At 41.2% G+C, this 13717-nt stretch overlaps 1 protein-coding gene across 1 annotated transcript in view; it reads left to right on the plus strand.

The window, feature by feature from the left end:
* Positions 1 to 13717, plus strand: part of FAM83B (family with sequence similarity 83 member B) — a 108319-nt gene that overhangs the window by 18978 nt on the left and 75624 nt on the right. Inside the window, exon 2 of the mRNA XM_056563239.1 lies at positions 3116 to 3593. Coding sequence (XP_056419214.1) covers positions 3138 to 3593 — 456 coding nt within the window. The 5' untranslated portion in view covers positions 3116 to 3137. The remainder of the gene's footprint in view (positions 1 to 3115; positions 3594 to 13717) is intronic.

The raw sequence follows: 13717 nt of genomic DNA on the forward strand, positions 1-13717 counted from the left end.
ACATGCTACAAAAGACATGTTTGTAGATGGCATGGAGGTATGTGTCTTGACATCTTTTCTGTTTTCTTCTAAATTTCAAGTTGAAATAACCTGAATGTCAAACTTTGTGCTCGGAAGCAATAAGGGCTTACTCATAATGTCACATAACTAAAATTCCGCAATGCGGTGTTACAGCTGTGTTATCTTTCACATCTTTAAAATGCGGCACTTTGTTAATGAAATATTTACTGTGTCGTTCAAAGCTCCTTTGATCATTTATGGGTTAAAATAAAGTGTAATGGTGTATTAAAATGATGCTTTGATGATGGTGCCGTTTCTGAAGGCTTCTTATGCTGCATTAGAGAAAGATGCAGTAAGGGTGGGGCTACCTTCCCTTGTGTCGTCACTATGTGTCATCACCTAGAATTTTAGGTCAACTCCCCCATAATGCATTGCTGTATGCTGATAAAAAGTAAACTAAAGTAAACCTATGAAGCTATAATTGAGATCAGAGATAAGAACTTTATTACATTCATAGAAGCAGTAAGCAGTTAACAATAGTTGGTTTATAGGCTGTTCAATTGTCATAAAATGGTATATTGTTCATAGGTAAAAATATCATCACATCACATATCATCAAAACCCACTCTTTAATCCCCACACTGCTCCTACACTTGGCAGTAGCAATGACAAGTAATAGACACAGAACTGCAGGACCCAATCACTGGCAATAATGTTGACATGCTGTCCAAAGGTACATCACCATTGGGGCTAGTGGCCACTGCAGTCAACTAAACAAAGACTTAGGAACCATGACAATCAGTAGATGAAAAACAGAAGTTTATTGTATGAAACTAATGAAAATATTTGTTATGTAAATAATTATTTAGTACAAAATGTTTTTTCTGGCCCTGTCTATTAGTACTGGCATTTCTCTTTGTCACATGGGTAGAGTATTTTATACTTTCATAATGGCTAGAAATACAAGCTTCCCTACCATGTTTTCCTATATTACTTCTCAGTTACTGTCAATTATAGAAATAAGATTTTTATTTAGCCATGCACCATATGCAATTTAGCCCCAAGTATTTATCGGGGAGGTGGGGGGGTTGATTGATGGGGCATAAGGCTGCAACTAGTCACTGCATCCTGCCTCTGAAGACATGGTAGAGAAGCTTACAATTCTAGTGGTCTCAGCAGTTTAACATGCCCCACTTACCATTCATGTGACTGGTTCTCTTTAAAGCATAACTGTCAGATTCAACGTTATTTTTTTGGGACTTTTTGATTACTTGGTACCTAATACTGACCATGTACATGTAATTTATATCCCTCTATCACCTATATTTGTTATAAAATACCTCCTCTTTTCATAAGCTCACAGTGTTAGAAATCTCAGGGGAAGGAGGCGCGTCCCTCCTTGTGATGGTGGGAGATGATTGGTATGTGGTGGGCGGGGGGTGTTTCTGTCGTTTTGGTGTTGGGAGCTGATTGGTGAGTCTGCTCATGCAGCCTTGTCCATGAAACATCTCTTGTCCATGACTCATGGACAAGCCTGATGCTGCTGCATGACTGTTTTATGTCCTATTAGATATGGGAACCCCTAGAGGTGAGATTTTCAGGGGCTGTTTTCATTATTAAATATTCAAACATTTTTAAACAATCATATTACAAAAGCTCTCTAATTTTCATCAGTATCCAAGCTGAAAAAAACACATATTAAAGTCTGCCAACCCAACTATTTTTTTGTCTGATCTCCATCTGTGTGATTAGATCTCAATAGTAGAAATTTGTAGAGAGAATAGTCAAGCATAGTGAATTGTGAACATGTACCATTTTTGTGTTTGTTTTCTAGACGATATGCCACTACCAAAGGTGCCTTGCAGGAGCCTTTTTATTCTTCACTCCACGCAGAACACAAATGCATGTAATGGTGGCATTGGGAGTGGGGGGTTGGAAGAGATAGCAATTAATTGAACAAACATTCAGTTGACTGCCAGTGTGGTCAGTTTCTCAGTATTAACTTCCCCATTGCCTATACTTTGTGTGAGAGCATTATATTGGGACTTGTCTTCTTGTGTAATATAAAATCATAAAAAAGGACAGTTTATCCATATAACTAATGAGTCAGTTACTGTTGTTATCCAATTGTTAGAAAACCATGGCAGCTGTGTTACAGCACATACCATCTGGAGCCATAATTCTTGATACGTTGATGTGGACTGAACATATGACAGCTGCTAGCAGTGATAAAACTATCATAAAACACTGGGTGTGATCATCAGAAGAAATGTTTATCCATACATTAATGAAGTTGGAAGAAATCATTATTCTTCATGTCTTCCAATGATTTATGTAAATTTTAGGGTGAACTCATTGTGCTGACAAAATGCTGCTCTATTTTTCATGCATATTGCACCTATGTTCTGTATGATTTCTATTAACATTAAAGCAATTATGATTTAAATATGCTCAATAAATAGACAGCCTATTGTTTATGGCACATTCCTTTTCTGAATAGGAATCAAAACATTAATTGAACTTCTATGACATTTGTTTCATTGAGGCAGTTGCATTAAAGGGGTACTCCGTCCCTAGACATCTTATCCCCTATCAAAAGGATAGGGGATAAGATGTCTGACCCCAGCGATCTCCCTGCTGCACCCAGGATTTGTTTAGAACGTCAGGTGCAGTGGCAGAGGCTCGTGATGTCATGGCCATGCCCTGTTCGTGACATCACGGCCACGCCCCCTCAATGCAAGTCTATGGGAGGGGGCGTGATGGCCATCATGCCCCATCCCATAGACTTGCATTGAGTGGGCATGACTGTGACAACACGAGCCTCCGCCCCGCATCGCCAGTCATCTGGCACGGAGCAAAGTTTGCTCCGTGCACCGGATGTCTAAGGTGCCACAGCTGAGATCATGGGAGTCCCCAGCGGCAGGACCCCCTCATTCAGACATCTTATCCCCTTTCCAAAGGATAGGGGATAAGATGTCTAGGGGCGGAGTACCCCTTTAAGTTTTCCACTGACTATAAAAATAGACCGCAGATAATATATTTTGTTACTTGTAGCTTGTGTTAACAAAATTCTTAAATCTGCATCATCTGAATATATTTTTATGTCTTCGTCTAGGTTTTTGGTCTAGTCTTTCAAAATGTCTGCAATGGTGGATACACTATCATTGCTTTCATCTTTACATGATGAAGGCAGAAATGAAAGCTTTATAGAGCCTCACTACAAAGAATGGTACCGAGTGGCTATTGATGCTCTTATTAATGGTGGTATTTCTTCATATCAAGAATTTCTTGCCAAGGAAAGAGCTACAGAATTCCTTGCGGAAGATGAACTGAATTATATCACAAAACATATTCAAAAGCCAGTGGACAATGAGGACAATTCACAAGGAGAATCAACAGATGATAATTCATCTTCTGGAACTTACTGGCCTATGGAGTCAGATGTAGAAGCACCAAATCTTGACCTTGGCTGGCCATATGTGGCGCCAGGACAAATAGGAGTTACAGATGTAAACCTTTATTTTCATCCACCAAGAGGACATCTACTCACAATCAAAGAAATGATCAGAAAGAATATCAAGGAAGCTAGAAAGGTAAGATAAACCCATTTTATTTATTTATGTTTATTTTTGTTTACCAGCTCACTAGTTTTACCAGTTTTATCAGTTCACCAAATCTCATTATGAATTTAACAAAATTGATAGGAATGAACTTTAAGTCACATCTCTATGACCTTACAGAAGAATGCAACAGAGTGATAGCATATCCCTGAAACCAAGTTTACTACAGATTCCATACACTACAGGAAAAAGTGCAATGTTTTGGCTGATTATATCCCTTTCTTAAAGGGGTTCTCTGGCTAGGAAAGTAATGCTTGCACTTAAAATGGTGCTACAAGTTAAATAGATTTGTAAATTACTTTTATTTAAGAATCTTAACCTTCCAGTACTTATCAGCTGCTGTATGCTCCAGATGAAGTCTTGCAGTTCTTTTCAGTCTGACCACAGTGCCCTCTGCTGCCATCTCTGCCCTTGTCAGGAACTGTCCAGAGTACAAGGAAATCCCCATAACAAACCACTCCTGTTCTGGAAAGTTCCTGACATGTGGTCAGACTGGAAAGAACTATAAAATTTCCTCTGGAAGGGTTTAGATTTTTAAATAGAAGTAATTTACAAATCAGTTGAACATTCTGGCTCCTTTTGATCTGAATACATTTTCATTCCTCCGGAGCTGACCCACACTGATCGCTAGAACAAGTCTTTGCCTTTTTGAGTAAGGGCTGGTTCACATCATGTTTTCTCCCATACGAGAGCGCATACGGCAGGGGGAAGCTAAAACCTTGCGCTCCCGTATGCCTTCGTATGCGCTCCAGTATGTAATTCATTTCAATGAGCCGGCCGGAGTGAAACATTTTGCGCTTTTTTCCCGGATCTAAAACTGTGGTCAACCACAGTTTAAGGTCCGGTTGTAGAAGCGCATACAGCGCATAAATTAGCCGACTGGACCGAACATTTCACTGCGGACGGCTCATTGAAATGAATTACATATGGGAGCGCATACGAAAACATACGGGAGCGCAAGGTTTTTTGCTCCCCCCTGCCGTATCCGCTCCCGTATGGGAGAAAATGTGATGTGAACCCAGCCTAAGACAGTCCCATAGACTTGCCTTATAGGACAGTCTCTGTCACGTGACACAGTACTGGCAGAGAACTTGCTAGTGCCCTCTCCTCCTATCTCATTCTAGTGATCTGTTAAGGTCTGAACGCCAAGATTTCGACTGATCTTTAATACGTCTCTATGACATATCAAAACATTTTTTTATGACAATAACCATTTAAAAATCATAATAAAGGTTGTAAGGAAGGCTTATTATAAGTGGGGACATTGCCCTTTTTGTTTAATGTATAAGATGTGAGATAAACTTTGGATACAAGGATATGCTGTTGCCCTGCTATGTTTTATATAGACTGGTGAGGACCGACCTGCCTGGTTGATTTATTTCTCATTCAGTTTTATTGAATTTTTCCAAAAAGAATATAAGTAGGAAGGGGAAGGGGGATTTAGAAACCAAAAAAGGGAGAAAAAGGGAGAGGGGGAAGTGAATACATAGGTTGATTTATTGTATTCATTCTCCTGCATAGAGGGGACATCTGGTGCTGTTCATATTATTATGTGAGAACATCTCCATTATCTGTCACCAAGTAGTTGGATAACTGGCTGCATAGTGGAAACTTACAGTACTTCTAGCTTGTGCCATTGACTTTTAAATAGTAATGAATATTAGCATCTAATATATGTTCCTGACAGTAATTGCTGTCCCATTACTCAGTTCTCTAGGAAATGGTAATAGGTGTCAAGAAATGCAAATGCTTTTACTTAACAAGTCTAATGCTGGGCATATATACTGTATAAGTTACAGCTGACTTGTGTCTCATGCGTGGGGGGTGGATAACTTTCCCCTGGCAGCATAAGTTGGATTGCTTGTTTTTTTGCTCTTTTTTTCTTTGATGTCCAATAAGAGATTTTATCTTTATTGTAAAAGTACAAAAAACAAAAAAGTAAACATGAAACATAAAAATGATTAAAGGTTAAAACTGTTACACGACTGCTAGTAATATAATAAAATATATAGGTCAGGATAATGCTATCCTATGATTGTAACTAACGGCTGATTGTTAAAGAAAACCTGACAGTATAATTGGAAATAAATAATATATGTCTCAGAGTCTTGCAATTCATTACACACGCAAGACTGAGCAGTGTGAGTGACTATATGTTACCTGAAGAAGATTAACATGAGCCTATCATTTCAAAATCACGTTTTATCGGATTAACCCTTGATTGGGCCGACAAGATGATTTTAGAGCTCTCCCTGAGAGCCCCTCCATGGTACAGAGTTATTTCCCATTTACTATGTCTCTACGGATGAAACCAGAGCTAAGCTGTTTGCCAGCAGTCCACACACAGTTACTTTCTCAACTCAATAAGATTGGTTTTGGCTATTTTATGCCACAGTCCATTTTCATCATTCTGGGTGAGTATACCAATCAAGGCCCACTCCACTATCACTATATAAAAAAGGTGGGTGATTTATGTTTAAGAAAAAAAAACAAAAATAAAACAAAACCCATTTAAAATAATTATAGTTTTAATCGTATTGAACTACAGAATAAAATGTGTTTTTTTCTTTTTTTTTTCTTTTCTTTTTTACTAAAAAGGGAGCTGCATAGAAAAGGAAGCCCCACAAAAGTTGCAAAATGGTGTCTACTGGTGAAGAAAAAAACATGTCATGGGCCTGTAGGGGAAAATTTAAAGTGTTATGGCTAATGAAAGGGCTAACATGAATCTGATGCCCTTAAAGGGGTACTCCGGGCCCTGAGACATTGTATCCCCTTTCCAAAGGATAGGGGATCAGATGTCTCACCGCGGGGGTCCCGCCGCTGGGGACCCCCCAATCTTGTGTTCGCCACCCACCTGTTTGAGCTGCACACTGCTGTGCCAGCTCACAAACAGCCGGGTGGCGACCACGGGGCCAGAGCATCGTGACGTCACGACTCCGCTCCGTCCTAGTGACATGAGAGCTCTTCTTGCCAGAGTGCTCTGCTACTGTGCCAGAGCGCATGCGCTCCGGCATCAGAGTGCAGCGCTCACATGACATGCGACTCATGTCACCAGGACGTGAGAGCTGTTTGTAAACTAACTGCGCTTGTGCTCCTGTCTCAGAGCGCAGCACAGAATTTGAATATACTAATAGAGGCAGATAGAAGCAGGGGGCAGACAGCTATCGGGGCCCCGCCTCCTGCATGCAGGTAACTGAATTGAGAATGGGACTTTGTTGGGCAATATCACTGGAGCCACTGGATAGAATTTGGTAAGTGACCCCTCTTTGCACTCCTTGTCACCCACACTAACCCGTGTATTGGGTTTAGTGATCAGGGTGATAGCTTTCCTTTAAATTTCCCTAAGGTCAAACTGGTTGCTTTTTCCAATGTCTCTTATGTTCTTTATCGCATATTTTTATATATCAGTTAGAATAAAGAAGAGGGAAGTTCTTATATAAATCAATTATAATATCCAAAAGAGGAATTGTGTAACCAATAGTGATAAAATGTTCATCTCAATTGTCATGTATGAATTTGAGTAGAATACAGACATAGCGCACATCTACAATCTTGTATAATGATCTGATTGCTTCTCAGCACAATATCAAAAACTAACAGGTTGTTAGTATACATTTTTGATCAAAAAGTACAAGCCCACTCGCCACGTCAAGGCCACCTATTCAGAGTGGGTCCCTAACGTCCCTAGCATAAAATGGCGTAGCACGGGCGGCGACCACCACCGCCGCGACACAGGTGCCCACGGGGGGTGGGGGCGACCCACTGGCAGAGCGGCCCCAATGCCTCTCAAACCAGTCTATAGGCCGCACCCGCCCGCAGACACAGCGCCACGGCAGCAACGGACGCCGCCCCGAACCACACCAGTGTGAACAAGGTGTAATGGCTCACTTACCTTGCTCTCCCAGTCAGACTGGGAGGCAGCTAGGAGTGAAATGGCCCTAGTGTGGCTAATTACCACCTATATAGGTTTGGGCTGGGGGGTGGGGAAGAGTGCAGCACATGTTCAAAAAAAAAAAAAAAAAAAGAAAGGATAGAAATCACAATATGAATTCGAGTAGAATACAGACATAGCGCACATCTACAATCTTGTATAATGATCTGATTGCTTCTCAGCACAATATCAAAAACTAACAGGTTGTTAGTATACATTTTTGATCAAAAATACAAGCCCACTCGCCACGTCAAGGCCACCTATTCAGAGTGGGTCCCTAACGTCCCTAGCATAAAATGGCGTAGCACCGGGCGGCGACCACCACCGCCGCGACACAGGTGCCCACGGGGGGGGGGGGGGGGGGAGCGACCCACTGGCAGAGCGGCCCCAATGCCTCTCAAACCAGTCTATAGGCCGCACCCGCCCGCAGACACAGCGCCACGGCAGCAACGGACGCCGCCCCACACCAGTGTGAACAAGGTGTAATGGCTCATTTACCTTGCTCTCCCAGTCAGACTGGGAGGCAGCTAGGAGTGAAATGGCCCTAGTGTGGCTAATTACCACCTATATAGGTTTGGGCTGAGGGGGTGGAGAAGAGTTCAGCACATGTTAAAAAAAAAAAGAAAGGATAGAAAGAAAGGATCAATTGTCATGTATCACTAACATATTCTGTAATGCAGTAAACTTATTATTGTATTGTTGTCTGTCCTCAATAGTTCCTTCTCAAACACACAATATGGTATGAGAGGCCAATGTGAACATGTATTTTTCTGCTCTTTGTTTTCTTCTTCTGCTCCTTCTTCTCTGGTACAGAAGGAAAGGGTCCCTGGCCATGAGGACTTTGGGCCATATTACACTGTGTATAATAGTTCCAGCTTAGGGGATGCATGAGAGAAATCTTGAAGATGGTTGTGTGAGAGAAATCTCAAAAGATGTTGTGGACAGCCGATGATATTGTTAACAGCTTAAATTAAATAAGTTGGGCAATGGGTAACCAGTGAAGTAGGATCCGAGGAAAAGTAACTCGGGCAACAGAATTAGGGATGGACTGAAGGAGAACAAGAATGTTCGATGGGTAAGCACAGAGAGGGATGTTGCATTAAAGCATACCCGTCAGATCCAACAACAAAAAAACATTTTTTTAATATATCACTCAGTACCTAATCCTGACCATGTACATCTAATTTCCATGTGTCTAGCACCTTTATTTTTTTCTTTATTACACTTTTAATTTAGCTCACTAGTCTGAATTCCTCTCAAAGGGAGGGGGCGTGGCCTCACTGTAAAGGTCTCCGCCCCCTCCCTCAGTATGCTGTCTGCTCACATCTCCCCTAGCATTAGCAAAACTACAACTCCCAGCTTGTCCTCACTGACAGGAGCGGGACACAAGCTGACAGTGGGAGGATTTTTCCTCCAGATTTGAGCCCTGCACTCACAGCTGTCAATCAAGGAAATGTGTCCATGACATAGGTGATGATGTATGGACACAGCAGGACTAGTATGTGTCCAAGCAGGCAGGGGGGGCAGTTGTTTGACTGGCTTTTTCAGTATGAAATACTGAACCTTTTTTTAATGAAAGCAATTGCATTACATATCAAAAGTTTTTGTATCTGACAGTGCCCATTTGAACTAAGCATGAAATGATAGTGCCTTTTTGTTGAGTTAAAGCTAAGTAAAGATCAGATTTGAAAAATGTTTTCACCATCAAAATGGAAGAATGTTGTAAAGGACTTAGATGTGTGGTTTTAAAGACAAGTAGAATCACAGCTAACCCCAAGGCAGTCCACTTGTGGGACTAAGAATAGTTGAACCATTGATTGGAATTGATAGATAGATAGACGTATTAAAAAATTAAATAACATTTCGCATGGACATAAATAATCAGACTCTTTGATATGTCATGTGAAATGTAGCCCTGCTCCTCCCATTTCGTATGATCAGTTCAATGTTTCTACGTCTTGATTGGAGTCACCTGTGGTGAATTCAGTTAGTTGGAAGTGATTTAGAAAACTTTGCGGATATTAGGTCTCAAAGCTATCAATGCATATCAGAGCAAAAAAACAAGCCATTGAGTAGAAAAGAACTGCCTGTAGAGCTCAGAGAAAGGGGTGTGTGGAGACACAGATCTAGAGAATAGAAAGTTCCCAAGAGCTCAGTGGCCCCCATAACTCTTAAATGCAAAATGTAGGAAAAAAATAGGACTCCAGAATTTCCAGAAGAAGAAGAAGCCTCTTCTCAGTATGAAAAAACTAAAGAAAGCCAATCTGAAATTGCAAAATAAAACCTGAAAGACTATGAGAAACAAAATTCTTTGGTCTAAAGAAACCAAGATTGAACTTTTTGGTATCAATCATAAGCATCATGTCTGCAGGAAACGGGCACAGTTCATTACCTTCACATTAAAATTAGTGTTGAGCGGCATAGGCCATATTTGAATTTGTGATATTTCGTGAATATATGGACGAATATTCATCATATATTGGCAAAATTCGCAAATTTGCAATATTCGCTGCCTTTTTTTACTATGTGCCATGAAGTTTGCATGCGCATTCACCATAAAATGTGCATGCGCATGAGCAATATTGCGTGATAAAAGAGCTTAAAGAAGGGAGGGATCAATATGCGCATATGCAAATTTTCGGGTGCCCACCGTTCTGACACAGTAACTAGTATTGAAGCCTTTTTTACACCACAAGCTGGAAGCAGGGAGGGATGATCACTGTGATGTGTATTGTGAAAAAAAATATGCCAATATTCGTAATTGCAAATATTTAGCGCTGTATTTGCAAAATTTGAGAATATGCGATATTTGTGATAGATATTTGCATTACGAATATTCACGCCCAACACTAATTACAATCCCCTACAGAAAAACAAAATGGAAGCAGCATCATACTGTGGGGGTGTTTCTCAGTGGCTGGGACAGGGAGACTGGTCAGGGTTGAGGGAAATTTTGAAATTGGAGCATATACTTTATGAAAATCTGTACCAGAGTGCTCTGGTCCTCAGGCTGGACTAAAGGTTCCTCTCCCAACAAGACAGTAAACCTGAGAATAGAGCCAGTCAACACAGCAGTTGGGTAGTGTCCTTAATGTCCTTGATTGGCACAGCCAGTACCCAATGGGACATCCCTGAAAAACACTGAAAATGTCTTTCATTGATGTTTCCCATTTAACCTGACAAAGCTTGGGAGAATAAACAGAGGAGAGTGGCCAACAATCCCAAATCTATGTGTGCATCATTCCCAAAAAGACTGAAGTAAAGGGTCGGTCTGAATACTTATGTCAATGCAATAAGTTTTTCCTTTTCAATAAATGATCAAAGATTTCTAACTTTCCGTTTTCACAATGTGCAGAATGATAGGGTAAATTAGAATTCATCTTTATTTTAGCGCAATGCTGCAGCACACCAAAATGTGAAGAAAGTCAAAGGGTCTGAAGACCTTCCAAACGCACTGTATATTTATTTAACACGTTAAGGATGCAGGGCAAACAGGTACACCCTGGCATCCTGGTACTTAAATGTGCACTCTCATTAAAACAAATTTTTGCTATTGCACTCCTTATGGTAAATAAAAAATATTTGTGATATACTTTGTTTAAGAAATGAAGTTTTCTATGTTTTATTTGTGCTTAAAAAAGTTGCCACTAGGTGTCTCCCTACTCGTCCAGAGCACATTTTCCCCCATCTTTTCAACAGACTATGGACGCTGGCCTGGCAGAAGTCCAAACATAGAAAATGCAGCCTAGAGTGCTGAGGGGGGGGGGGGGGTGTCCAGCATTATTCAATCATAGCTCCTCTGACACTAAACTGCACACTGGCAGTTGGTAGCAGAGTGAGGTAGGTAGGTCTCCCCTGGATGACTTCAGATGATGTCACAGCCTGCTGGGGAACACCCCTTCCCAGTCTGTGAACCTAAACCAGAGACTGAGCAGAAGATACAGAACAATATCAAGGTAGAAAACTAAAAAAATTATAAAAAGAAAGGCAGGGGGGGGGTTCATGATGGGGCAGAGAAATGGGAGGATTATAGCATTTATCAAATTAAAGAAGTTCTCTAGTGCTGAGTATTCCTGCTCCGTCCTGTCTGGGCTGCAAAATAAATGAAAATGGACCATCACTCACCTCCCTGGCTTCCCGCGGAGCGCCGCTACAGCTGATCGGTCCTCCAGACCATCTCCTTCATACTTCCGGGTGTAACGAAGCGTCACATGGCGCTCAGCCTATCGCCAGCCGAGGCAGAAGATCGCTTCGTTACACCCGGAAGTATGAAGGAGATGGACCGGAGGACTGATCAGCTGTAGCTCCGCGGGAACCCAGGTAGGTGAGTGATGGTTCATTTTCATTTATTTTGCAGCCCGGACAGGACGGAGCAGGAATACTCTGCTCTAGAGTACTGCTTTAATGATGTAATGTCCGTTCATTTGTTTTTGTATTTTTCTGTCTAGGTGTGTATTCACACACTAGTTTGTTAATGCTCTGAACGAATGAGAACTCTGGTGGAGTTATTTTGCCAGAGTTCTCCTGCATTCTGGTGCTGGTTATTGAGTGCAATACTATGATGTCTGTTAGTTTAATGCCACTATGTCTGTTTGTGCAATATTCTGACTATGTCTGCTTGAGCATTTACCTTGTATTTATCTTATCATTTTATCTTGCTTTTTAGCCATGGTTATATAGCATGCTCCCTGTATTTAGTCTGTGCTACATTAGTTGGTTTTAGGATTATGTCTGTTCAGCGTTGTCGGTGTTCACACTATGTGTGAGTCTTGCTTGTCACCTGTGCCCTGTATGTTATATTCCTGTTTTGAAGTCTATTCAGACTCATCCGGTTCTAGTCTAGTGTTTCATGTATTATATTTCCGTTTCCTACTAGGTCAGCATTTTGTCCACACGGTGGAGTGTGTCCGCTGGCCAGTAGCCTATTTGGCTTTATTATTAATGGCTACTCCTATAGTGGAGTGGGGAGTCCAGTTTGTATGTCCTGTGTCCCAGTGTGAACAGTGTCCTATATTTATATTGGGTTTGGTTGATTTGATCTTTGTACTTGTACCTGTTTGTGAACAGTGTTCTATGTTACCTGTTCAGTTTAGTGTTTTGGCTCTCAGTTCTTCTGTTTATCCCCTTCATCTCCTGGATTCTGCTGTATACTCATAACATGCCTAGTCTTATTCATTTTATCATGTCTGCTGTTTATCTGTTATCCAGTTAATGAACTGTTTGTTAATTCACTATATTCTGCTCTGTTTGTGAGTTTATATTCTGCCCTGTTAGTATTTGTATTCTGTCTTGTATATTTGGTTGTCTAGTAGCTTTCTGTTGCTGTTCTGGTCTGTGACCAACTATGTATTATGTGTTTTTACTCCACTGCACTTTAGTGCAGGAATGGACCGGTGCCCAGTTGTCGATCCATCGTTTAGGGTGGATGGGCAAGTAGGCAGGGAGAGATGCTTTAGAGTCAGTTTAGGGCTCACTCACCCTGTTCCCCCAGTCGGTCCCTGACAAACGAGAGGTACTCTTTAAGGACTCAGGGCGTGCCTGTATGAGCAGAGAACGCTTCAAACCCTGTGGGTCCCAACTGCTATCAGCAGCCAGGACCCAGGGTTTATGCTGGGCACCACCGATTGGGCAGATGCCCGGCATTAACCCCTTAGACACCGCAATCAAAGTTAATCACGGTGTCTAAAATGTAAGTAAAATTTTCCCCGCAGCTAAGTGGAGCTGATCAGGATGTCCCGATCAGCTTACTGGATGACAGGAGGGTGATCACCTGCCTCCTTCCCATCCAACAGGATGAAGCAGCAGAGCGCCAATGACACTGATCAATGCTATGCTATGGCATAGCATTAATCAGTGTATGCAATCAAAAGATTGCATGGCATAGCCCCCTGTGGGAGCTAAATAAAAAGTAAAAAGTGTAAAAAAAAGTTAATAAATGTGAATAAGCCCCTCCCCTAATAAAAGTTTGAATCGCCCCCTTTTCAAATTTTTTAAAATTATGTAATAAAATTAAAAATGATCATATGTGGTACCGCCGCTTGTGTAAATGTCTGAACTTTTAAAATATGAGGTTAGCTAAACAGCACGGTCGATGGACTACATTCAAAAAAAAAAATACCAAAGTCCAAAATTGAGCATCTTTGGTCACTTCATATACCATAAAAAT

The sequence above is a fragment of the Hyla sarda genome, chromosome 3 (assembly GCF_029499605.1).
Source record: "Hyla sarda isolate aHylSar1 chromosome 3, aHylSar1.hap1, whole genome shotgun sequence".
NCBI lineage: Eukaryota > Metazoa > Chordata > Amphibia > Anura > Hylidae > Hyla > Hyla sarda.